The sequence below is a fragment of the Hylobates moloch genome, unplaced genomic scaffold (genome assembly GCF_009828535.3).
Source record: "Hylobates moloch isolate HMO894 unplaced genomic scaffold, HMol_V3 SCAFFOLD_10, whole genome shotgun sequence".
Classification (NCBI taxonomy): domain Eukaryota; kingdom Metazoa; phylum Chordata; class Mammalia; order Primates; family Hylobatidae; genus Hylobates; species Hylobates moloch.
The window spans coordinates 27241129-27267102 of NW_026652285.1; the positions used below are offsets into that span (position 1 = coordinate 27241129).

The 25974-nt window shown below is 51.3% G+C and overlaps 1 protein-coding gene across 2 annotated transcripts in view; it reads right to left on the bottom strand.

Annotated features, from left to right (window-relative positions):
* Positions 1 to 13295: 13295 nt before the first annotated feature.
* The window catches only part of MEOX1 (mesenchyme homeobox 1), a 21182-nt gene continuing 8503 nt past the window's right edge, over positions 13296 to 25974 (bottom strand). The window contains exons 2-3 of one of the 2 annotated variants that reach the window (XM_032162626.2): positions 16392 to 16564; positions 13296 to 14937 (exon numbers count right to left, since the gene is read on the bottom strand). In XM_032162626.2, coding sequence (XP_032018517.1) covers positions 14815 to 14937; positions 16392 to 16564 — 296 coding nt within the window. In that variant the 3' untranslated portion in view covers positions 13296 to 14814. The remainder of the gene's footprint in view (positions 14938 to 16391; positions 16565 to 25974) is intronic. The other variant, XM_032162628.2, reaches the window with a different exon arrangement.

Here is a 25974-nt window from a genome sequence, read left to right on the forward strand (position 1 = left end):
ACCTCCGCCTCCCGGGTTCAAGCAATTCTCCTGCCTCAGCCTCCCAAGTAGCTGGTACTACAGACGCGTGTCACCGCACCTGGCTAATTTTTGTATTTTTAATAGAGACGGGGTTTCATTATGTTGGCCAGGCTGGTCTCGAACTCCTGACCTCATGATCCGCCCACCTCGGCCTCCCAAAGTGCTGGGATTACAGGGCATGAGCCACCATGCCCAGCCAGCAATGTTCTTTTTTACCTTTTGCCGCTGACCAACCATCTAGGGTGAAACTGGCAGTATAGGTGAATATCTAGTTTCCCTGAAGAATCCTATTTGAGTCTCCCCAACACCCCTGCCATGTAAATTATTATATCTCATTTTACGAATAAAGAAACTGGTTGGGCGTGGTGGCTCATGCCTGTAATCTCAGCACTTTGGGAGGCTGAGGCGGGTGGATCACCTGAGGCTAGGAGTTCAGGATCAGCTTGGGCAACATGGTGAAGCCCCATCTCTACTGAAAATACCAAAAATTAGCTGGGCATGGTGGCTCACGCCTGTAATCTCAGCTACTTAGGAGGCTGAAGCACAAGAATCACTTGAACCGGGGAGGCAGAGGTTGCAGTGAGCTGAGATCGTGTCACTGCATTCCAGCATAGGTGACAGAGTGAGACCCTGTCTCAAAAGGGGGGGAAAAAAGAAAAAAAAAGAAAGTGAGTTTCAAGGAGACTCAATAATTTGCCCAAAGCATGGAGAGATATTTTGAGATTTTCACTTGTATTGTTTTCCTTCCCTTTATTCTGCCGTTTTGTATGTTGCCCAATGCCAGCAGAAAGCCTGATGTACTTAGGTACCCTCACAGGGTGGACAGGTTCTACCTTCCCAAATGCAAGCAGCTCTGGCTGGCCCTACCTATTAGCACGGTCCTGTGAAGGCTGAGGACACAGCTTGAGACCCTGAGGACAACGGTAACTGGAGAGAAATGGGCACGATGGAAAGAATGTCCCCTGCCCCCTCCCCCCATCTCTCCCCTACCCTCCACTACCTAAGCCTTTTGTAAGCAAGAGGAGCGCACCAGATCTCCTGGAAAGGAGAAAAAAAAGGAAAAAATTCTCCCATCTGTTGAGTATTAACCTCTGAACCATTTAACCAAACATTGGCTTCTCCTGTCATTTGATAAGGTGTATCCAGCAAAGGGAGATGAGAAAATTGGGAGGTTATTCCTTTAAATTACATCAGCAGGGGTTTGTTCCTGCCGCAGAGCTCAGAGGGTCCCGTCTGGGACATCACATCACCACCAGTACACTCAAGGACAGGCTTGAGTGCTTCCCTCTGCCTGGGAGTTCAGGCATTCACAAGGATATTAAAAAAAAAAAAAAAAAGAAGCAAGAGGGTTTTGAAAATAAAGTCCATGCACGGCAGGCTGTCTGCCCTGAGCCAGCACTGTAGCAAGGAGTGATTATGGAGGAAGGAATGGTTTGTGTCACCGTCACACAGAAATGTCCAACGGCTTTTCTGCAGAGACAACACCTCTCAGTCTTCCAGAGACTCTCTGCTCAGACTTCCGGAGCTGTCGGGGACCTCCAAGGCCACTCCGCCTGTCCCAGCCGCCCTTTGAGTTGGGTTTCTCGGCAGGATGGACCAGCGAGCAGTCTAGACAGATAGGGACCTTCAGTGCTGGCCAGCTGGCTTCCGCTGGCAGGTCGGACCCGTTGTGAGGACATCAAGCCCTGGACAGAGGGCAGGAGCCCAGACTTTGGCTGCTGTCTTTGGTCTAGCCCTCCCTCCTGTCCCTCTTCTGAACTCCAACTGATAAGAACAGCTTATCTCCCTAGGCTTAGGTCCTTGCTGAACTAGTCCCTTCTCTCTGGGCCTCAGTTTCCCCATGAGTGCAAGGAGCTGGACGGGAGGGTGTCCAAGGGCCTATCAACTCTGCTACATAGTGGTGTTTGTTCATAAGATTCCTTTGGCCGGGCACAGTGGCTCACACCTGTAATCCCAGCACTTTGGGAGGCTGAGGCAGGCAGATTGCCTGAGGTCAGAAGTTCGAGACCAGCCTGGACAACATGCTGAAACCCCATCTCTACTAAAAATACAAAAATTAGCCAGGTGTGGTGGTGGGCACCTGTAATCCCAGCTACTTTGGAGGCTGAGGAAGGAGAATTGCTTGAACTCAGGAGGCGGAGCTTGCAGTGAGCCGAGATTGTGCCACTGCACTCCAGCCTGGGTGACAGAGTAAGACTCCGTCTCAAAAAAAAAAAAAAAAAATTTCTTTGGTGGGGGGAAACACCTATTCTCTACCTTTCCCAGTGACTCACAGTTCATTTGTTGAAAGTCTTCCCTGCCATCTTTTCTAGCCTCATTTCACTGAAACTTCACTCCCTTTTTTTTTGAGATGGAGTCTTGCTCTGTCACCCAGACTGGAGTGCAGTGGCGCGATCTCAGCTCACTGCATGCTCGGCCTCCCAGGTTCACGCCATTCTCCTGCCTCAGCCCAGCTGAAACTTCACTCCTTTTATCTGGTCCTTGGTTTCCAGAGCCAGTGAGGTCTTGCCTACCTCCTCCCCTGGACTCACTAATCCATCTCTCATATATCAATTCTTTCCCAGTAAAGACAAGGGAAAGGCAGCCCACCTGAGCTCCAGGTTCGGGGCTGGGCTCTTCCACGTGTGTTAGCTTATTTAAACTTCACAACAGCTCAGAGCCATGGATGAAGTCCCACTTCAGATGAGGAAGGTGAGGCTCAGAAACAGTGGCTTGGCCAAGCTTCCACACCAGGAAGGAGGAGCTGGGATTCAGAGCAGATCTGTTTGAGCCTAAAGGCCAGATTCTTTCCACCATATCATATAACACCTTCCCTGAGTCCCTTAGTCATTGGGGCTCTTCCTGAGCAAGACTCCTTCCTGGAAGAGACTCCAGGCACCTTGAGGACAGGGGAGGAAGAACAGCAGAGAGGCAAAGCATGGAATCTTGCTCCAAAGACCTAACCCTCCTGGGGCAGACAGGGGAAGAGAAAGGGAAGTACTCAAGGCTCAGAAACTGGTCAGGACGTGGCAATAATGAACTTGAGCCCAGGGTTCCACTGCATGCGACTTCACACCTAATCCGTTTCCCATCTCAAGTGATGTCAGGGTGTTGCTGACCAGGGTGGCTCGCCAGAGAGGGCTCTATGGTGACTTCCTTCCAACAGCTCAAATGACACAACACAAGGCACACCATTTCCAACACAGAGTAGGTATGTGATCTTGAGCAAGAGGGGGCTCTGAGACCAACCTCTGTTAGAGCCTTGATTTCCTCATCTGCATAATGGGCATAAGATTATCTACCCACCTCAGCAGGTTGTGGTGGACAACAACAGTGAAAAGACTGCACTAGCTTTGATGTCAAAAATACCATTTTGCCAGGTGCAGTGGCTCACACCTGTAATTGCAGCACTTTGGGAAGCCCATGAGGGAGGATTGCTTGAGCCCAGGAGTTGGAGACCAGCCTGGGCAACACAGTGAGACCTTGTCTCTACAAAAAATGTAAAAATTAGCCGGGTGTGGTAGTGAGCACCTGTAGCCACAGCTATTTGGGAGGCTGAGGTGGGAGGATTGCTTGAGCCCAGGAGGTTGAGGTGAGCTGTGGTCGTGCCACTGCACTCTAGCCTGGATGACAGAGGGAGATCCTGTCCCAAAAAAATAAAAAATAGTTCTTTTTCTTATTCTCTCATAGTGCCCATCCCAAGTCTTACCTGTAGCAGATATCTGGCAGATGTTTATTAGATGTATACCAGCCACTAACCTTTGGACCACCCTTGAGAGCTTATTGAATGTTGTTCTTCTTCTTCTTCTTCTTCTTCTTCTTCTTCTTCTTCTTCTTCTTTTCTTCTTCTTCTTCTTCCTTTTCTTCTTCTTCCTTCTTCTTCTTCTTCTTCTTCTTCTTCTTCTTCTTCTTCTTCTTCTCCTCCTCCTCCTCCTTATTCTCCTCCTTCTCCTTCTCCTTCCTTCTTCTTCTTCCTTCTCCTTCTTCCTTCTCCTTCTCCTTCTTCCTTCTCCTTCTTCTTCTTCCTTCTCCTTCTTCTTCTTCCTTCTCCTTCTTCTTCTTTCTCTTCTACTTTTTTTTTTTTGAGATGGAGTCTCACTCTGTTGCACTCCCAGACTGGAGTGCAATGGCGTGATCTCAGCTCCTGCAATCTCCGCTCCCGGGTTCAAGCAATACTCCTGCCTCAGCCTCCCGAGTAGCTGAGATTATAGGTGTGTGCCACCATGCCCAGCTAGTTTTTGTATTTTTAGTAGAGACGGGGTTTCACCATGTTGGCCAGGCTGGTCTCGAACTCCTGACCTCAGGTAATCCACCCGCCTCAGCCTCCCAGAGCGCTGGATTACAGGCGTGAGCCACCGCATCCAGCCCTTATATTCTTTAATTATCCCAACAGCCTTTCAGAAGGCAGGGTTTGCCCTTGCTCTCATTTACAGATGTGGAAACTGAGGCTGATCCTTTGTGGCTTCCAGCTTGCTGAGGGGTTAAGGTGCTTTTCGGAGCCCTCTGCTGACAGTTCTCTGTCGTCTTGTTCTTTGGAGAGAGCAGCCAGCTGCAGCCCAGATGTGGAAACCCGGCTGGCCACAAAGGAGTTAGGTGGGTGGGAAGAGCCTACCATTTCCTCTCTTGAAGACAAATGGTTCAGGGGCCATTGGAGGCTCTGCAGGCTATGCTGTGGCTGGATTAGGAGCCTCCGTGGGGCAGGAGATGTGCTGGTCTTGAAAACAGTTCCTGCCTTGTGAGGTGGCCAGTTGGAGGATGCAATCAGTGGACAGGGTGCTCAGTAAGCTCCCTCCCCTTCCCCTCACACCACCACTCTCTAAATAGCTTTGTTTAGGCCCTAGGCCCCAAAGGTCCTCATTCTGGCCTGTGAAAAGGAAGGGATGCTATAGAGGGTGCCATCTTGGCCAACATTTTGTTTGGCCAGCATTTTGAGCCCTCTCCTGTGGCCATGGAGTGAGCAGATACACACAGAAACTCAGAAAACACCCACACAGCGCACACACCACAGGCTCATAGATGTGTGCACACACAGGTACACACACACGCACATACACGTGTGCACACATGTGCGTACAGTCACACCTCCAAGGAGCAGCCGTGAGCTTCCCCAGAGTCTCAGAGCTGCGTTAAGGCCCTCAGGAGAGGAGGGAAGGAAGCTGCGTGTCATATATCATTTCTCTCCAAACAGGCAGTGTCCTCTCTGCCCAAAGCAGGGGTGGGGGTGGTCGGTGGCCATGAACTGGTCTCTGGAAGGAGCCCCTCTGGCCCATATTTCACAGACACCCCAGACGGAGCCTGCTGTCAAGAGCGCTGTCTAATTTCCTCCTGACTGCCGGCCCGGATCCCCCCAACAAAGAGGGGCATTGTGTCCTGCCCCCACCCCTGGCATCTGCTCTACAGAGATCCGTCAGGGGATGCACAGAGGGGATTTGTGGGATGAAGACCCCGCATCCTGTGCCACAGCCCCCAGAAGGGCCACAAATTCTTGAGTAGAAAGAGCCTGGTCCTGGCTAAGGGGTCCCCCCAGGCTCATGGGCCTTGGCCACTCCAGTGTCCCCACCAGCAGTCCTCTCGAGTAATAGCTTCTCCTCATGCCTGTCAGGGAAGAGGTGTGTGAACGGGAGCAGCTGAGGATGAAAGGGCATTTGAAGGGGCCCAGGCCTCCCCCACCCTCTCTTAGAAGAAACACAGCCTTCAGCACTTGGTACCCGCTTCTGGAGGGGGACTTGCCTGCTTGGCACGCCTGCAGGGCACCTTGCTGTGGGGAAGAGACAGTCGTGCCTGGTTTTTCCGTACTCTAGATCTTTCACGGGCTGGTCATGCTAGGAAGGAAAAGTGGGGTCCTAGGGGGCAGAGCCATGGCGAGACAGGATGAAGGGAGGGTGGACAGTCAAGCTTGACAACGGGCTGAGCGCCCTAGGGACTTCCTGGGAGAACACAGTCAAGGATTGCCCTGGGCCTTCACTTTCTGGTTCCTTCCTGAAGAGGCTGCTCCTCCCCAGCTGCCCCTGGGTGAAGATCTGAGCAATGCCTCCCATGGAGGGGGTGTGGGTGTGAGGGGATTGACATAGTGGCTGAATCGGTATCATAAGATGTGCTTAGGGGCTGTCACGTGTGGCCACAGTGTGAAAAGTTCTGTTCTGGGTTAATGCATCAGAAGCAAATCTGGATCTGGCATCCTCCAAGCCCTGGACTTTCCCCACGATCCCCTACTGCCCCTTAGCAGCGCTTCTTTTTTGGTATAGCTTGGCGCTTTGAAAACATTTTGCCCATAGTGTCTGTTTAACCTTTGTACTCGAGGCAGAACAAGGTATTAGAATGCTCAGTTTTTTGCAGTTGGGAAATCGGTCCAGAGAAGATGGGTGGTTTGCTAAAAGCCACGCAGCAAATGAGTAGAAAAGCAGGTACTGAAACCTAGGCCTCCTCCTCCGGCCTCCGTGCTTGTGCTGACACTGTGTTGCAGCCTCCCTGAAGAAGGGGAAGAGCACTCTGACTAGAATCTGGGGTGTGTGTGTCTGTGTGTGTGTGTTTGTGTGTGTGTGTGTGAGAGAGAGAGAGACAGGCTGACAGGGGGCACTCACTCCCACTTGGAGGGCCCACTCTGAGCCAGGCACCGTGCGAGGCATTCTGTAGACCTTACCCCATTTTCCTGGGGACAGTCTGACCGTCTCCACTCACCCTACCTAGGACTTAACACATAGTTAGCACTTCAGTAATATTTTTGTGGCGTGAATGAATGAATCTAATCCTCCTATCAGCCTTTGAGTAAAATATGATCTGTACTTTGTAGGAGCATTTTTCAGCAAGTGTTTATCAAGCATCACTACTTCTGCAGGCCACTGGATGGGGAAACTGAGGCTCAGAAAAGAAGAATGACTCCATGCAGGCCACACAGCGAATCTATGGCACAGCCTGTGTCGGAACTGGAATCTGTCAGTGTCCAAAGCTGGGGTGTGTGTGTGTGTGTGTGTACATGGTGGTAGGGTGAGAGTCGTGTGTGTGTGTGTGTGTGTGTGTGTGTCTGTGTGTGTACGTGCGGGTAGGGTGAGAGCAGTGGGGAGGGAAGGTGATAAGAAACACAGGATTTCTCCTCCTGCAATGTAGAGAATTTTTTTTTTTTTAGGAGATGGAGTCTCGCTCTGTTGCCCAGGCTGGAGTGCAGTGGCACTATCTTGGTTCACTGCAACCTCCGCCTCCTGGGTTCAAGTAATTCTCCTGCCTCAGCCTCCCGAATAGCTGGGACTACAGGCACACATCACCATGCCCAGCTAACTTTTTGTATTTTAGTAGAGACGGGGCTTCACCGTGTTGCCCAGGCTGGTCACGAACTCCTGAGCTCAGGCAATCCACCCACCTCGGCCTCCCAAAGTGCTAGGATTACAGGCATGAGCCACCATGCCCAGCCAATGCAGAGAATATTTTAAAGGAAAATAACCTGAAGATAGCATGGTCCCAGCAGGCAGTCAGCCAGCTCAGACACAGGCCTGCAGCTCTCTAGCCAGGTGCACCGGGTGCTTTAGACAGGATTTGTGTTCCTGGAAAACTGGTTTTAAATCATTTTTTAAAACACAAATAAAACCATCCTTTACAGCCACTGGGGAAGCCTGCAGCTTTCTGGGAGGCTGCAGCAAGGTTTTTTTTACCAGGAGGAATTTTTTAGAGCCTTTGGATCTGCCCTACTGGATTTTCTCAAAGCAGGGTGAATCTGCTGGATGGTGGAGAAAGCCAACCACGAGGCTCTTGCCAAGATGAGCACAGACTCAGTGGATGTTCATCCTGGGGGTTCTCAGACCCTGGCTGAGCCTGTTCCCTTCCCACTAACGCTGGATTGAAGCCCAGCCGTGGGCCCCAGCTCTGGGGACAGGCTGGAGTCCTGAGCCAGCAGCTCCGGTTAGGAAATTAATAAAGAAAGAGAAGCTCTCGCAGCCAGGCCCACGGCGAGAGACGAGTTAGGTCATGTCTCTTTCTGTTCAATCGGATATTAGTCCCAACCCTGATGTCACCTTGAAGCTATTAAGCGTCACCCTAGGAGACGTGCGTGAGTGGCTCACAAACCTCTTATCAGGCACGCCTCTGAGTCTCGCTGTTGTCAGTGGTCAGGCTCTGGAAGCTGTTTTTTTTTGCCAACCACGGGTCAAAGAGGAGAGGCTTGTCCAGACTTCAGACAGAGCTCAGAGAGTGGGGGAGGGATTTGCAGAGAACCTTGGTCCCAGAGAGTTCCCCAGGGCTGTAGAAACAGGGTGACTGTTCAGTGCCCCTCTTCAAGGGCATGGCCCACCAGACCTGGTGGTCTCTGAAGCCCTGACTGCATCAAGCCATCTAACCAGCTTCTGGACTGAGCTTCTTCTACACTGTCCACATGTCCAGCAATGGGCAGTTTTGAACCGAGATGTCAGTGATGTCAATAGTTTAACGGTTCCTCCATCCATCCATCCATCCATCCATGTGTCCACTCATCCAATACTGTCTATTGAGCATTTATTATGTGCCAGGCGTCATGTGGTAGCTGGGAATAAAATGGTCAGAGAAACACATCCTTTCTCTTTCTTCCAGCCTATAAAGCAGACCATAAATGAATAAGCAAACAAAAAAACAGAAGAATGACAAATTGTGGTAGTGGCCATAAAGGAACACACACAAGGTGGGAAGATAGAGAATAAAGGAACAGTCATGGCCACGGGTAGCATTAGAGAAGGGCATGGATTTAAGATTTTTTTTTTTTTAAGACGGAGTCTCGCTGTGTTGCCCAGGCTGGAGTGCAGAGTCATGATCTCAGCTCACTGCAACCTCTGCCTCCTGGGTTCAAGTGATTCTCATGCCTCAGCTTCCCAAGTAGCTGGGATTACAGATATGTGCCACCACGCCCAGCTAATTTTTGTATTTTTAGTAGAGACGGGGTTTCACCATGTTGGGCAGGCTGGTCTCGAACTCCCAACCTCAGGTGATCTGCCTGCCTCGGCCTTTCAAAGTGCTGGAATTACATGTGTGAGCCACCGCACCCAGCCGGATTTGAGATATTTTTCAAAGTGTTTCAAAAATATTCAGGTAGCCAGGGTTGGCAGCAAATGGGACTGAGAAGGGACAGCCAGTGAGAGAAGGAACGTGAGAGCCCAGCACCATGGTGGCCAAGAGATGACGTGACTGACCAGTGCCTCACTGGTGGTTGTGAGGGATTAGCGGGCACAGGCTCCTCTGGCCGGAGAATGTATAGCTCTTAAGGGCAATCATTTCCACTCAATGGAAGGAAAGAAAGCCACCCACCACGGGCTTGCCCAGTTACTGGAATTGTGGTGCTTTGGGGGTCTGGACGGAAAAGAGTAGATAGATCTCTCCCTGACACTGATTCTCATCTTTGAATAGAAGAACTATCAGAAATGCACACATCCATCTCAGGACCTGGCGCAGGCAGGTGGGCAGATTTCTGAAGGCCTGAGCCCCTCCAGGCCTTTTCCTTTGGAAATGGATTCCCTACTCGCTTGCTTCTTCTGTCTCTTTTTTTCATATCTCCTCACCTCTCTCAGCAAGTCAGCCACACACTCGCTCGTCCCTGATGCTCCCTCGAGGATGGAGAAAACCATTACTGAAAAGTTACTGTCTGGGAATTCTCAGTTGTTTGGATTCCTACCAAGCCACCATCTCTGGTCACACTCATTGGTTCCCATCAGGGAGTTGCCAGTGGGTGGCCTTGCTTCCTTCATGCAGCTTTGCCCTCGGGAGAAAGTGGAGGATTTTTACCAACTTGAAGAACAGCTGGTCCCAGCTACTGCTCACCCAGTGCTGGTCAATCAAACACCAATGCTGAAGTGGGAGAGGAGTGCAGGGAGTATTCAAAAGAAACCAGAAACCTCTTGATTGATGTGTGCATGTACTTTTAATTTCATGATCAAACGCTCCTCAGTGGGCTTATTAACTGGGTTTATTGGGGAAAGGAAAATTCTCACACTGAGGTTTTTTTCTGATGGTTTTAGAAATTGGTGAATGTTGCTGCCTCACGTTAGGCATTGATCTACTATTGAAAATTAGTTTGGGTTGGGTGCAGTGACACATGCCTGTAACCCCAGGGCCTTGGGAGGTGAGACAGGAGGATCCCTTGAGGCCAGAAGTTCAAGACCAGCCTGGGCAATGTAGTGAGACCCCCATCCTACAAAGCAAATTTAAAAATTAGCTGGGCATGGTGGTTCACGCCTTTAGTCCCAGCTAGCTACTCAGGAGGCTGAGGTGGGAGGATTGCTTGAGGCTAGGAGTTTGAGGCTGCAGTGAGCCATGATCACACCACTGCACTCCAGCTTGGGAAATGAAGTCTCTTAAAAAAAAAAAAACTTGGGCCGTATTTATATTAAAACTTCCTGCGTGTTCCTTTAGAGTGCTCCTAGAATCCGTAAGTCCTTGGGGCTCCGGGTGTGGGAGAGCACTCCAGACAGAAGGGAATGAGCCAAGGAATGGAGAAGAGAAGTCACATGGCCTTTGGCTGTGGAATGGAAGGTGGCTTGGTCTTGCTAGAGCCCAGGATTTGTGGCAGAGGTGGGAGGTTGCGGCTGTGGAGGTGGTCAGGGGCTGGATCATGGAGACCTGTGAAGGCTCTTTATTTTGTAGGTGAGGGAAGCTACCGATAGGTTTTAAGTTGGGGGTGACAGGGTTGAATTTTTTTTTTTTGTGATCACTCTACAGGCTGAGAGGGGATGGGATTTGAGCAGCCTCAGATCAGGAGGGAGAGCTCTCAGAGGCTCTAATTCAAGTGAGACATCAACAGCCAGAAGGAAGGCAGTGGTGGTGGGAAGACAATGCCGTGGGTGGGAGAAATATCTATATGGGAAGTAAAATGAGCAGGACCAGGTAGTGGACTGGTTTGGAAAAGCAGAGGTCAGTATAATGATGTGCCCCAGGTTTCCAGTGTGAATGAACAGGTAGGTTGTGGTGTTGCCAGCTAAAGTAGAAGAATCAGAATGTAGGCAGTGGTGCTCACCTAATTGCGGGAATGGCGATTTCCCCTTCGATATCAGAGTTTATAGTCATCCTAGGTGGCAAAGGGCAGTAGGCAGCAGAATATAAAAGCTTAGGCACCCAGATTAGGCGTAGGAAGGGTTGGCCTGGGGCCAGAATGCCTCAATTCCAAACCCAGCTTCATCACTGGAGTGGTCAGTTTTCACGAGCTCCTGTGGCAGCGACAAGTGACCCACAAATCCCAGTGGCAACAACCAATGTTTATGTCCTCACTGACATCTGTGAAGGCGATGGGGTCAGCTTTGGCTTTGTTCCATGTTTTTCTCCTTCTGGAACCCAATTCCATGTTTTTCTCCTTCTGGAACCCAGGGAGCCTCCATTTCAGCCTCGTACAGAGGGAAATGAGCAGGAGCACAGCCGTGTGATGACCCGTAAAACTTCTGCTTGGATACAGCACATATCCTTCTGCTCACATTCTATTGGCCAAAGCAGGCCACAAGGACAAGCTGATGTCAATTAGGTGAGGAAGTGTGCCCTTACCGTGGCAGGTGCATCATATGGCAATGATCAGGGAGGCATGTTCCCCAGTGGAGAGGGAAGAAGATAACCGGGCCCAATAACACAATCCACCCCAGACACTAACCACCATAAAACCTTGGGAGTTTACTCAGCTTCTCTCAGCCTTGTTTACCTCATGTGTGAAATGGGAATGACAGTAGTACTACCTCTTAGGATGGCTAAGAGAATTCACTTAGTTTGCACATGTAAAGCAGAACAGTGCTCAGTACAGCGCAAACACTATGTAAATGCAGGTGAATGGAGGGGAGGGGATAGGGGTTAGCGTTTCGTAGGCACAGGGTCTCAGTTTGGGAAGATGAAAACGTTCTGGAGATGGATAATGGCAATGGTTGCACAACAACGAGAAAATGCTGAATGCCACGGAACTGTGCACTTCAAAATGGTTAAAATGATAACTTTTATTTTATGTTAGAGTATTTTACAGCAACTTAAAAAAACGTAGGCCGGGTGCGGTGGCTCATGCCTGTAATCCCAGCATTTTGGGAGGCCAAGGCGGGAGGATCACCTGAGGTCAGGAGTTTGAGACCAACCTGGCCAACATGGTGAAACCCCATCTCTACTAAAAATACAAAAATTAGCCATATCCCAGCTACTCAGGAGGCTGAGGCAGGAGAATCACTTGAACCCGGGAGGCAGAGTTTGCGGTGAGCCAAAATTGCGCCACTGCACTCCAGCCTGGGCGACACAGCGAGACTGTCTCAAAACACAAACAAAAAAAGTAGGTGGATGGGATCATCTGGGGAGAGACTGAAAAATAGGGAAGGTGGTGGAAGAAAGAGAAAACCTTGAGAACCAGCTGTGAGAGCAGAAGCATCGAGAAAGGGGCCTGCATGGGGGACAGAGAAGGAACATCTAGGACAGATGAGGAAAGCCAGAAGAGGGTGATGTCCCCTGAAGCCACAGAGTTGAGTTTCCAGCAGGAGGGTGGACGGGGGTGACTGAGCGTGTCCATGTTACTTGGCTGTGAACCTGAACCTGAGCCACTGAACCCACCTCCATTTGGCACCTTCATTTTGATGGCTCTGCCTGATTCCAGCTTCTGGTGATGTCACTTCCAGGCACTGCCCTCACCTGGCCCAGGCTGCCTCAATTTAAGATCCTGGCCAGGTCTCCTCTCCTGCCTCCCTCTCTCCTCACCGTAGCCAGTCCTGTTTTGTCCATTGTTGACATCTTGGTGAGACAAATTGTTTTTTAGTTAAAAAGACATAGAGGCCAGGCATGGTGGCTCACACCTGTAATCGCAGCAGTTTGGGAGGCCAAAGCGGGTGGATCACCTGAGGTCAGGAGCTGGAGACCAGCCTGGCCAACATGGAGAAACCCTGTGTCAAAAAAAAAAAAAAAAGACAAAGAATATGGAATATTTTTTCTTATGTCACATTTTACTACTATTAATATACACTTTTCTACCTTGAAAAATAAAATCTCCAAACTTTGAATTTAAACATTAGGGATGGTTACTTTGTGGTCAAGATTCCTTTATTAACAAAAGAGTTCATCTTTTGTTTACAAAACATTGACTATTTGATAGGTCATAGTTTAGGGAAACTGAAAGCTAAACTTTTACAATGAGAACTGAAGACCATGCATTTGCATGGGAGAAAAAATTTTTTTTTGGCACCAATTATATTTTGTACCCACCTTTTGAAAAACTAAAGGGGGATAGCTCGGTCTAGATCATTTCTTCCCCTTTTCTCTTGCTTCTAGACATTGGTCAATCAGAAGGTTGCACACAAGAGCTGTGATTGTTCGCTCTGCAAAGAAAAAGGCCTGAGAACTTTGCTTTTTATTGATTTTATTTCTCCGAGAGTTTTCTTACAAAGTGAATTGACCTTGCACAATTAGCTTGATGTAATCTTAAGAAAATATATGAAGTATGCTTTATAAAAAATCATGCTCTAACCAGCCATCTCATTTGGCAATCATTTTCCACAGCTCTTGCCCTTTTTGGGGTGGGGAGGTGGGGTTATTTTTACATGTGAATGATTACATCTGCGTACAAGAGATCCAAACTCGCGTTGACCTCCCTCTGCAACACCAGCTGGTGTTTGGAGACAGAGCGCTGAGGCAGCCAGGGCTTCAGTACCCCACGCTCTTTGGCCATCAGTCCTCAAGTGGCATCTCCAGAAGACCTGGCTGAGGTCTGGGCAGTCCACACACAAAAACCTAGCATTTCCTCCCATGATAACAGCATTTGTAGAACACACAGCAAGAGCTTAAATTCATCCCATGGAGGAAGAGGGATTTTCTTGTCCCCTTTTGTAGTCACAGGACACTGTAACTGGAGAACCTTCCACTCCAGGGTTCCACATCTCCAGGCCCTCACCCAGCAGCCCTCTTTATTATGTCCCCTCCCCTCCAGAATGCAGGGGACACTTTCCAGCCTCTACGTTGTTTTCAGCTCCTAGTTGTTCAGCCCAACAACTCAGCATCTGGAGAGGTTTTCAATCCAGAAATCGTGGATTTAAAAGGAGTAGCTGCTCCTTTTCTCTGGAGCACAGCCCAACAGCCCCTGCTGTATCTCTAAATTGATTTTGATTTTGAAGCAGCAGGTGCTGTCATGGGTTCATTCTTGTCCACCCAGTCAAGCCTGTGTGGACGGGCCTATATGGGGACACCGAAACCTACATCGGGCTATTTTTCTGTCTTCTCTAGTCAGTGCTCAGAAGTGTCCCCACTTAGCCAAGAAATTTGGAGACAGGGATGGGTTTCTGGCTTGCAGCAGCTGAGTTGCTGTCCTTGACTCTCCTCATTCTGATTTTTCTTGGGGTTTGGGGACAACTAAGGGGCCCCAAAGCCTCAGATGTGCAGCCCACAGAGGAAGGTGGGCAAGGGCGTGCGTCTCCGTCATTTCCTTCCTTTTGAAGCATTTACTTTCTGAGTCGCCAGCTGGTTCCAAAGCTCCTCTCCCACCAGGCCCGGTGGTGTCCAGACCAGGAGGAGGCCTGGCTGACATAGGAGAATGGCAGGAGGAGGAGGCATGGGTGGCAGCCAAGAGACCCTGAGAAGCAGTGTCTCTGAAGCTGTTTCCAGATTCATCCGGCCCGGTAGGATCTCTGTCTGATTCCATGAGAGTGTGGGAGCAAAGGCCCTAGGGAAGAGGCTGCTAAGAGGCTGGACAGAACTTCCTGGAAAACCCTAAGACTCCCAGGAATGCTGGGCAGTTTCATATCCAAGAGTCAGTGAAAGATGTGGCTTTCTGCCCTGGCTGGGGAAGGAAGAGGGTGAAGGTGGGTTGGGGTGGGGGTAGTTGGGTAGGGGGCTCAGTCCTTAGTCATTTTTCCTCCATGCAGAATCTCACTCTGAACTTGGAGAGGCTGCAGAGTCCCCATCCTCAGGGTCCTGCCCACTGGGGGAGACGGGCTGACCTCCCTTTACACGCTTCCACTTCATCCTTCGGTTCTGGAACCACACTTTGACCTGGGGGAGGAAGCAAAGGAGCCTGGTCACTTCATGGCCGGTGTGACCTCCTCCCCATGTCAATGCTTAGGCTAGCCAGGGTGTAACTCCAGGGACCCCAGCTTGAAACCATCACTTACCACTCCCTACTCCCTCAAAGGCCCCAGGAACTAAGACCAAAGAGAGGACATACCAATCTGCCCGGAGGTCTGTCTTGTATCTTGGGATAAAGCCCCAGACAGGGGAACATGTTCTAAAAGCACTCTGCATTGGCCCCACCCCCTTCACATGCCCTGCCCTGCCTGTGCCAGGTCCCCCTGCCCCCTACCTCCATTCTCCAACAGTCTGGGGGCAGAGGTCATCAGCCTTATCCTTAGGCACATTTATAGAGCGCTTTTTGGTTTAGATAGCTCTGGTCAGCACATTTTCTCGTCTGAGCTTGAGTATTACCTGCAGGATTATGATCCCATTTTACAGATGGAGACCCAGAGGTCCCAGGGCTAGGAAAAGTGATAGAGGCAGGATTTGAATCTAAGTCTTCTGATTCAATATCCAGCCCTCTGGCAGAGTGCTCTGTCAACTGAAGTCTGCTATCAAATATTACTGTTATTATTACTATTATTCCATATCAGAGCATGGGTGTGGGAGTGTGGGGTGGCTAAAGGGAAAGTCCAAAACAAAGGGCCAGGGAAGTGTTTCCTCAAAGTGTGCCCAGGAACCAGCTGCATATCCAGATCACCTGGAGAACATACTAGAAATCCACATTCTCAGGGCCACTCATTATGGTAAAATCTCTCTCCAGACCTCCGGCATCCACATTTTGAACAAGTGCCTTGGGGGATTCCAACATATACCCAAGTTTGGGAATAGCCAGACCTTAGGTCCCAACCTAGCTGCATATGAGAATCACCTAGGGGCCTTTGAAAAATTCTGAGACCTGTATCCCATCCCAGGCCAATTAAAATCATCCCTAGGGGTGGAGCCCAGACATCAGCACTATTAAAATCTCCCCAGGGGCCGGGAGAGGTGGCTCACGCCTGTAATCCCAGCACTTTGGGAGGCCGAGGCGGGCAGATCACCTGAGGTCAGGAGTTTGAGACCATCCTGGCCAACATGGTGAAACCCTGCCTCTACTAAAAAAAAAGACAAAAATTAGCTGGGCGTGGTGGCACATGCCAGTAGCCCAGCTACCCAGGAGGCTAAGGCAGGAGAATTGCTTGAACCCGGGAGGTGGAGGTTACAGTAAGATCGCGCCACTGCACTCCAGCCTGGGCGACAGAGCGAGACTCCGTCTCAAAAAACAAAAAACAAAAAAACCCAAAACTCCCCAGGCTATTCTCAGGTACGGCCACAGTTGAAAACCGCTGGACTGGCTGGAGGAAGAACAAGGAGAAGGTCCAGGGAGGGGTGGTGGGAAAGGAGGGAAGGGAGGGAGATGAGAGAGCAAAGAAGAGGAGGGGCCACCGGGGGCACACCTGGCGCTCAGAGAGGTCCAGGTTTACCGCGATCTCGTATCTGCGGAGCCGAGTCAGGTAGTTATGATGGGCAAACTCTGCCTCCAGCTCTCGCAGCTGCTCCTTGGTGAAGGCCGTCCTCTCCTTGCGGGCTTTGCTGCTGCCCTCCGGCTTCCCTCTGTTCTCCTGGTTGTCTGGGAAGAGAGGACCCCAAACAGGAAGACATGGGCTGAAGGAGACTCCATTCCCTTTTCTTTTGCCCTTGAGCAACTAGGCAGTCTTTCCCAGTCTCCCTTATTTTTACAGGATAAAGCTACACTGTCCTTTTTATTCCTTCTGGTATCTTACCCATATTAGAACTGGGAAGTTTTTTTATTTTTGGTTTCCAATCTCAGGTACCCCCACCCTCCGCCCACCCCGAACTTTCTTTTATTCCCAAAGCACAAGAAGCTACTCTTGGCTGTTTAATGACCTCTACTCCCCAGCCCACCCCCCAGCATGACGATACTAGTGGCCATAAGCTTGAGGGGTGAGATGCTCTAAAACAAAGCCTCAAACTGTGGTCCCCAGATCAGCAGCGTCAGCATTACCTGAGAGCTTGTTAGGAATGCAAATCCTAGCCTCATTCCAGACCTACTAAGTCAGAAACTCTGGGGATGGCGCTCAGCAATCTATTTTTACAAACCCTCCAGATGCGTCTGGTGCACAGTCAGTCCACTGCTCTAAGACCTCACCACTCAAAGGAGTGCCTGGGTGCCAGCAGCATCAGCAGCACCAGGGAGCTGTTCAGACCTGAAGGATCTCATCCTGCCCCAGACCTACCTACCGAATCAGAATCTGCCCCAGAGGGCCAAGTCTGGAAAGCCATCTGGAGCCCTCTGAAGGAGGCTGCATGTTAGATTCAGTGGGGCTCAGTCATAACTGCCAACAGGGTCAGGGGACACACTCTGTGCCAGGTACTGTACCTGACATATATTAGCCTCTTATTCCTCAATAGCCCAACCAAGTGGTTCTAGTATTAGTCTCACTTTATGGACCAGAAAACGAACACAGAGAAGTTAAGCAAATTGTCCAAGTTTATTCAGCCAGGGGGTGTCGGAGACAAGAATTAAATTCAGGCAATTTGACACACACATACTGTTCAAATGAAAAATATGTAGCGGCCAGGCACGGTGGCTCACGCCTGTAATCCCAGCACTTTGGGAGGCCAAGGGGGACGGATCACGAGGTCAGGAGTTCGAGACCAGCCTGGCCAACATGGTGAAACCCCTGTCTCTACTAAAAATACAAAAAATTAGCTGGGCGTGGTGGCACGCCCCCTGTAATCCCAGCTACTTGGGAGGCTGAGGCAGGAGAATTGCTTGAACCCAGGAGGCGGAGGCTGCAGTGAGCCGAGATCAGGCCATTGCACTCCAGCCTGGGCGACAGAGCAAGACTACGTCTCGAAAAAAAAAATGTAGGAAGGGCTTACAAACGGTAAAGTCCTGAACAAATAAAAGGGGCTGAATGGTTATCTCTTGAGCAGACCAGGGTGGAAGGCAGCTCTACCTTCACTTTAATGAATGGAGGTTGTGGGTGGAGAGGAGGTGGGAAGAAGACCACACACTTACACAATTAACTCGCAATGCATGCCACGTGGCCAGGGAATGGCTGCAGGAGCCCGGGGCTCTAACATTTAAAAGTCGTTTGCTTAATTGATTATCTTTTTTTTTTTTTGAGACGGAGTCTCGCTCTGTCGCCAAGGCTGGAGTGCAGTGGCGCGATCTCGGCTCACTGCAAGCTCCGCCTCCCGGGTTCACACCATTCTCCTGCCTCCGACTCCCAAGTAGCTGGGACTACAGGCGCCCGCCACCATGCCCGGCAAATTTTTTTGTATTTTTAGTAGAGCCGGCGTTTCACCGTGTTAGCCAGGATGGTCTCGATCTCCTGACCTCGTGATCCGCCCGCCTTGGCCTCCCAAAGTGCTGGGATTACAGGCGTGAGCCACCGCGCCCGGCCCATTGTCCTCATTTTATAGACATGAAGACCGTGGCTCCGAGTGAGGTGCTTTACCGAAACCTGTGCCCCAACGGCCTGCTCCCTGAAAGACCCATCTCTGCCTTGCTGGCGAGGAGTGTTGGAAGGAGGGATCTTCTGTTTTCAGAGGCTGGGTCTAAGCTACCTGGGGGACTGGGCTAGGGAATTCAGACCTGCTAGTGTAAGGCAGAGAAGCCGCCTAGGCAGTCGGCTAAGCAGCCGCATTGGGAGTGGGTGGCGAGGCAGGAACCCCACATTAACCCGGCGATCCGCTTTGGAGCTTTGAGCCTAGCTGGTTCCCCTCCCAGCACCTCCCTCTATTGCTTTCCACTCAATCCCTTTGTATTTCAGTTTTCCCGTCCTCCGCCTCCGCGCCCCACTGCCTTGGGCTGGGCAGCTCTGGAGCAGAAGGCGCACGGTAAAGTGATTTGGGCGCCTGGCCTGGCCCACCTCGCGCTGCGCGTCCGCGGCCTCCGCTGGGGGATGGAAGGGGAGTGGGTGCCGCCGTTCCGGGAACTCGAGAAGGCGGGGGAGGGGCCTGATAGTCCCGGTGCCCGGGTCAGGGGTGTCGTGGCACCCTGGCCCGCGGGTCCGCGTCCGATCCGGGTTGGCCGCCCGCGGGGCGCGCCCGGGGAGCAGGGCAGGGGGCCGAGTTCCTGGCGCGGGCTGCCTGCCCGGCGGTCTCTGGCTCCAGGCCGGAGAAGGCAGGTCCCGACCCCTCCGGAAGCGGGAGCGTGGGCTGGAGGGAAGGACGCGCAGCCCCGGGCCGGGGTCCCCGAGGAGCCCTCCGGCCTTGGCCGCCGCCAGCGCCGCGCCCCCTCCTGGCAGCGGGCCGGGGAGGGTCGGTCACGAGCGGGTGACTGGCTTCCCGGAGCACAGCCCGGCCCATGGGCCCGGAGAGAGGCAGGAAACCCGGGCTTAGACGACAGGCGCGGTCGGGGACTGGTTTCCCAATCTCCTCCCGTCCCGAGGCTTAGTGTTTCCCAGCCCTTCCTTTCCACGGTTGCGGGGAGTGGATAGCCCAGAGGACTTGCGCAGAGGCTTGAATCCTGAATCTCCATGCTGGAGAATTTGAGGAAGTCACTTAGCCTCTCTGGGCGTCAGTCTTCTCATCAAGAAATTGAGGAAAACAATTTCACCTACCTCCTAGGGTTATTGAAAGACTGAACGAGTTAATATGTGTGTGCAAAATGCTATTAAAATCTAAAAGTGGCCAGGCATGGTGGCTCACGCCTGTAATCCCAGCACTTTGGGAAGCTGAGGCGGGCAGATCACCTGAGGTCGGGAGTTTGCGACCAGCCTGACCAACATGGAGAAACGCCGTCTCTACTAAAAATACAAACAACAACAAAAATTAGCTGGGCGTGATGGCTCATGCCTGTAATCCCAACTACTCGGGAGGCTGAGGCAGGAGAATCGCTTGAACCTGGGAGGCGGAGGTTGCGGTGAGCCGAGATTGCGCCATTGCTCTCCAGCCTGGGCAACAAGAGCAAAACTCCGTCTAAAAAAAAAAAAAAAAAAAAAAAAATCTAAAAGTGCCGGACAAATATATTCTCCAATGTATCAGCTCCACGAGATGCTATTGAAGGGCTGAGATAGAAACAGCTGCACTTCTTGAAGGTTTCTGTGTGTGCCCAGAGGCATCTGCGGCTTTAACCTCACCACACAGCAGCCTATGAGTGGATACTGTTCTTACCCCCTTTAGCACTCTTAACGTGGGTTTGTGTGATAATTTGATTAATAGCTCTCTCCCCAGGGAAACACTTTTTCTCACCCTAGCATGTAGCCATAATTGCTTCTGTACCTGGCACAACTGCCCCCTACCCCACCCCCAACCAATTCTGCACATAATTCTCCTAGAGAGAAGAGGAAAAAGTACTCGATAAGTATTTGCTAAATAATCCTGTTATACAGAAGAGCCAGCCTCAGACAGGCCCAGGAACTTGCCCAGTGTGCCTGGCAGCTTTTAGGTGACAGAAGCGAGATATGAACCCAGATCCATATGATTAGAGCCAAGGCTCTCCATATCTCCTGGCTGGCTGGCCCAGGTTGGGGCCTGGAGCTGGACCATGGCAGCTGGGCTTGTCACCCCTTCCAGAGGTCCTGGGGTCACCACCCTGTTTGCTACCCACATCTACCCTCCTCCAAGGCCTGCTTAGGTGTGCACAGGTGCCCCATGGTGTCCCCCCAGACAACTTCCCCCACCCCAGTTCTGCACATAGGGCAGCTGACTACTGTCAGCCAAGCTATGCCCCATCCCTGGCCACCTCTCCTCTCCTGTCTCTTATTGCCCTGATTTAGCCTTTGGGGCTCCACTGCCGATTTCCAGCAGAGGAAACAGGAAGAAGAAGCCTGGGTTGGGAACTGACCGTCTCAGCTAACTCCCTGTGTGAACCTGGGGGCAATACCTACTAATGGTGGGTGGGATGGATATTGGCTCTGGGAGGGCGGTTGTCCCTTGTCAACTTCCCAGAGTGGGATCAACGTTCACCACTGTTGGAAATGATGAAGGGACCAGAAGTATGGGAAGCAAGCTATGAAAGTTGAAGTGGAAGTTACGCTCTCTTTGTTCTGCAACAGTATTACAAATTGCAACATATTCAGCAAAATGGAAACACTATGAGCACTTGCATGCCGTTTCTGGGAGCTGTTCGGTCACCCTGCTCATGGGCACAGTTCCTGTGCACCCTGCCACATGAAAGTAACTCATGCTGGGCTGGGTGCGGTGGCTCACGCCTGTAATCCCAGCACTTTGGGAGGCCAAGGTGGGCGAATCACAAGGTCAGGAGATCGAGACCATTCCTGGCTAACATGGTGAAACCCTGTCTCTCCTGAAAATACAAAAAATTAGCCGGGCGTGGTGGCGGGCGCCTGTAGTCCCAGCTACTCGGAAGGCTGAGGCAGGAGAATGGCGTGAATCCGGGAGGCGGAGCTTGCAGTGAGCCAAGATGGTGCCACTGCACTCCAGCCTGGGCAACAGAGAAAGACTGTCTCAAAAAAAAAAAAAAAAAAAAGAAACTAACTCATCCTTCCCAGGATGGTCTGTTCCCAGGATAGTACAACTTTGTTAGGGAGCCTTCCTCTCCCCTGTGGGCCTCAGTTTCCCCATGTGTAGAATTATGGGATTGGATTGCATTCTATTTCTGCCAGGGAGCTGGTGACAGAGTTCCTTGCCGGCACGTAAGCCTTGATGCCCTACACTCCCTACTCTCTCTTCTGTTGAGAACCCCTAGCCTTGATGAAGTCTGAGGCTCTTCCAACTTCACGTATTCTTGTCTCAGCTCCTAGTTCCTCCCTTCAGTCAGATCTGAGGTCTTGCTGTGTGCTCTGTCCCAAAGTCCTCCCCAGCCTTCCCACGGCTCAACGATCAGGGCTCTGCTGGGCCGTTTCTCTCTCCCTGCCTCGAGCTGTGTGGAGAGAAGTTATATATACAGAAGTGTGGGAGGACCTGTTGGTGAACCTGGGCCTTAGCACTCGTAGGTGAGTGAGGCACTGAGGAAGAGCTTTGGGACCTTGGGCAAGTCCTTTATGTTCTTGGAGCTTCAATTTCCTCATTTGCAAAGCAAGAATAGCTACACCCGCTGTGCTTATCAGGCTGAGAAGTAATAGGAGCTGGATAGCGGGCGTTAACACCTAGCACAGTGCCTGGCATGTCGTTGAAGCTCTGTTCACAAGAACCATCCGAAAGAGTTCTATTGGAGATTGTATCTGAGATGACTCATGGGCAGAGTTAGAGCACTATGCTCCTTAAGGCACCACGTCTCCAGACCTGTGTGAAAGGGTTATCTTTTAAATGTCTGGCCTTTCAGCTTTTTTTTTCTTTTCTTTCTTTCTTTCTTTTTTTTTTTTTTTTTTGAGGCTGAGTCTCACTTTGGTCACCCAGGCTGAAGATTGGTCACTGCAATGGCGGGATCTCGGCTCACCGCAACCTCTGCCTCCTGGGTTCAAGCGATTCTCCTGCCTTAGCCTCTGGAGTAGCTGGGATTATGGGTGCCTGCCACCACACCAGGCTAATTTTTGTATTTTTAGTAGAGATGGGGTTTCGCCACGTTGGCCAGGCTCGTCTTGAACTCCTGACCTCAGGTGATCCACCTGCCTCGGCCTCCCAAAGTGCTGAGATTACAGACATGAGCCACTGCACCCGGCCTAGGCCACTAATGCTGCAGCCTTCGGAGTTCCGCAATTCCAGGCACAACAACTAGATGTGTCACATGGCAATTCACATCACTCCTCCTGCGCTGCTTCTCTCTTGGGGGCTGCAGCTGCCTCTTCCAGGACTGCGGAGGGAGGATGCTCCTCAGTGGGCTGCCTCTGTGGTTAGGGAGGAGCTGCCCTGCCCCAGCCCCTGCATAACCCTCACTCTCCGTTGGAGCAGGGCTGTGAGGGAACAGTCAACTGTGCAGAGAAATGCAAACGCTGTGTGTGTGATTGCGGTTCCACCATGAGCTTCCATACCATGCAGGGCAAATTATTTCATATGTAGCTGCCACATTTGGCAGGCCTTCCTAAAGTGAGCAGACAGCTTTATCAGAGCTACGGGGAGGTTCAGACAGACCCATTTCTGTCTGAACATTTCTGGAGTTCTGTCCTCTACACTCCAACTCCGAGGGCACCGATTTACATAAATTCATATCCAAATCAGACAGGAGGCCAAATGCCTCACATTCAAATAGCACTGTGCAGTTGACAAGGGATTTCTTTCCTCCAAAGACAACTTCTTTTAGGCTTTCACAGATACTACAGAATTATAGAAAGTAGAGGTGGGAGGGACTTAGAGATGATCAATGTCACCTTTTCATTTTACAGGTGAGTCTAGAGAAGGTAAGGAACTCCTGTAAGGACACACGGCAAGTTAGGGGCAGAACTGGGCCTAGAACCCAGATTTTCTTGATAGGAAGCTGTTTCCACCCTACTGGGCTGTCTCCTATTGTATCCTCTTAATTATTCCATTAGGTAGGTAAGGTACACATTAGCCCGTTGAACATATGAGCAATTAAGACCCAGAGACTAAATGACTTGCCCAAGGCCCCTGGGACCAGTCTAGGGCTATAGCCTCATGTCACACTGCCCTCGGGGGAGGATGAGTATGGAGGCTGTGCCTATCTTAGGGACATTGTCTGGGTCTGGGTTCAGATCTCTCTCCCTGGGACTCCCCAGAGAGAGAAAAACAAGGGAATATTTGGAGCATTACATCAGTAGGTGAAACCTTGGCAAATCCTCTGAAAACGGTGTCTGTGGCTTCCTGCACTGTCACAGCATAGACACTTTGATGTCCTTGTAAGCTCTCCTACTTTCAACCTCAGACGGAGGGGTCAAAGCCCATTGAAATAGACAAGACTTGGATGGAGCCAGCCCAAGACTGGTTGGATGTTCACATCCAGGATCTCCCTGGCTTCCTGGGGTTGGCCTGACTTTCTCACTGAGCCCTGCCCCACCCCAGTGTCCAGGCCCTTTTCCTCTCCCGTAGGTGCCTAAAGAGACATCGGCAGGGCTCCCAGCCTCTCTGAGGAGCCCAGCAGTGGGGCCAGGGAATTCAAGGGATGTTTCATGGGAGAGAGGCAGGTTCTTCTGGAATGAAAATGCGTAATGCTGGCCGGTCGCGGCGGCTCAAACCTGTAATCCCAGCACTTTGGGAGGCCAAGGCGGGTGGATCATGAGTTCAGGAGATAGAGACCATCCTGGCTAATACGGTGAAACCCCATCTCCACTAAAAATACAAAAAATTAGCCGGGTGTGGTGGTGGATGCCTGTAGTCCCAGCTACTCAGGAGCTGAGGCAGGAGAATGGCATGAAGCTGGGAGGCTGAGCTTGCAGTAAGCCCAGGTCGTACCATTGCACTCCAGCGTGGGTGACAGAGGGAGACTCTGTCTCAAAAAAAAAAAAAAAAGTCTGGTGCTATATAGTCTTTGCTGAGAGTCCCAGGTGGGGTGGATTGGTGAGGGGGAAGTGCAGCAGCTTTCAAGAGGGGATGGGGAGAGGCATGGGTAGTTCTGGGTTTTGTTTATGTTTATAAGTTCCATATGTCACCCTCAGCTGTCACCAAAGGAAGTGTGGGCTTGAGACCCAGGCCCACCGCTCACACTGTTCCTCTACCTCTACATGCAAGAAAAACAAGGGGGGGAAAAAAAAAAAGAAAAGGATGGGGGTGGGTCCTGGCCAAAGGCCAAGGAGCCAAACTGGGTAAGAAGCCCAAGTTATGGGCAGAGAGGGAGTTGGGGAAAAGGGCCAGCTCTGGAGGCCTGCAGGGGCTGTAAGTCCTGTCTCTCAGGCAGAAAGGATTCTCTGCCTCTGAGTTATCCCCCCTCCCAGGGCCCAAGTGCCCCTGATTTATTCAAGCCAGAGAAATAGGTGAGTGGGCAGGACTCCTGAGTCCCTAGCATGGGAGAGTGGCAGAGCAGAGCTGAGGCGACCCCTGGGTTCATTGGACCTTTGGGTTCATTGGACCTTTCCCTCTTCGATGTTGGTCAGGATCCTGCTGCCTCAGCAGAAATGGACTTTCTCCAGAGCTTCCGACTGTACCTGATCAGGGGCCTGAGCAGGCCCAGGCATGGGATTTGTGCTGGAGCCTCTGAGTTTAGATGGTGGCCAAGGCCTGAGTCCTGCTTTGGGCTCTGAGCTTTCTTTGCTTGTCAGAAGAGGAGGTCAGGAGCTCTCATCAGGAGGCAGGGGATGCCCAGAGGGATACTGGCTGAGTGTGGAGTTGCTGTCTCCCCTCCCACGCTGGCCACTCTGGACCATAAGACTTCTTCCTCACTAGGGGCTCTGGACATGGACTCGGGACAAGAGGGGCTGCTGCAGCTGTGCACCCCTCAAACCACACCCCACCCAGCACTGCCACAACCCTAGGCCAGTAGTATCGTCAGAGTCAGGCAGGCCCAGCTGACAGCAGGCGGCAAAGACTCCAGCAGAGCTCAGGACACTCTGGCCTGTTTTTGAACATGGGAAACCTGATGCAGCCAGCCAGCATCAGGGGAGGACTTTAAAGAGAGAGGGATGCTCATATGCGGGTTTGGGAAAACTGGACCCAGGGGTTACCAAGTGTTGGCTGTGGACTCTGCATCTCTGATATCATTTAGTCCCACAGCCACCCACCTTATGAAGTAGGTACTGTTATCCTCATTCCTCAGAGGAGACTGGGACTCAGGGAGGGTTAGGACTCACCCACGTCCACATAGCCAGGAAGTTGTGGATCAGGGACCTGAACCAGGGCTACCTGGTTAATGCACTTGACCTTAGTCTCTGACCACCCTTCCTCCTATTACTGTACCGTGGCCCAGCAAGGGGGTGAGCATGGGCATGAGGTCACTTGTATGGGACTTGGCATCACTCTGGTGACCCAGGTGACACTTACTGGGTTTGTCCATTTATTTCATTCTCATTTCTACTATTGCCTTTTTTTTTTTTTTTTTTGAGACGGAATCTTACTCTGTCTCCCCAGCTGGAGTGCAGTGACACAATCTTAGCTCACAGCAACCTCTACCTCCCTGGTTCAAGCGATTTTCCTGCCTCAGCCTCCTGAGTAGCTGGGACTACAGGCGTGAGCCACCATGCCCAGCTGATTTTTGTATTTTTAGTAGAGACAGGGTTT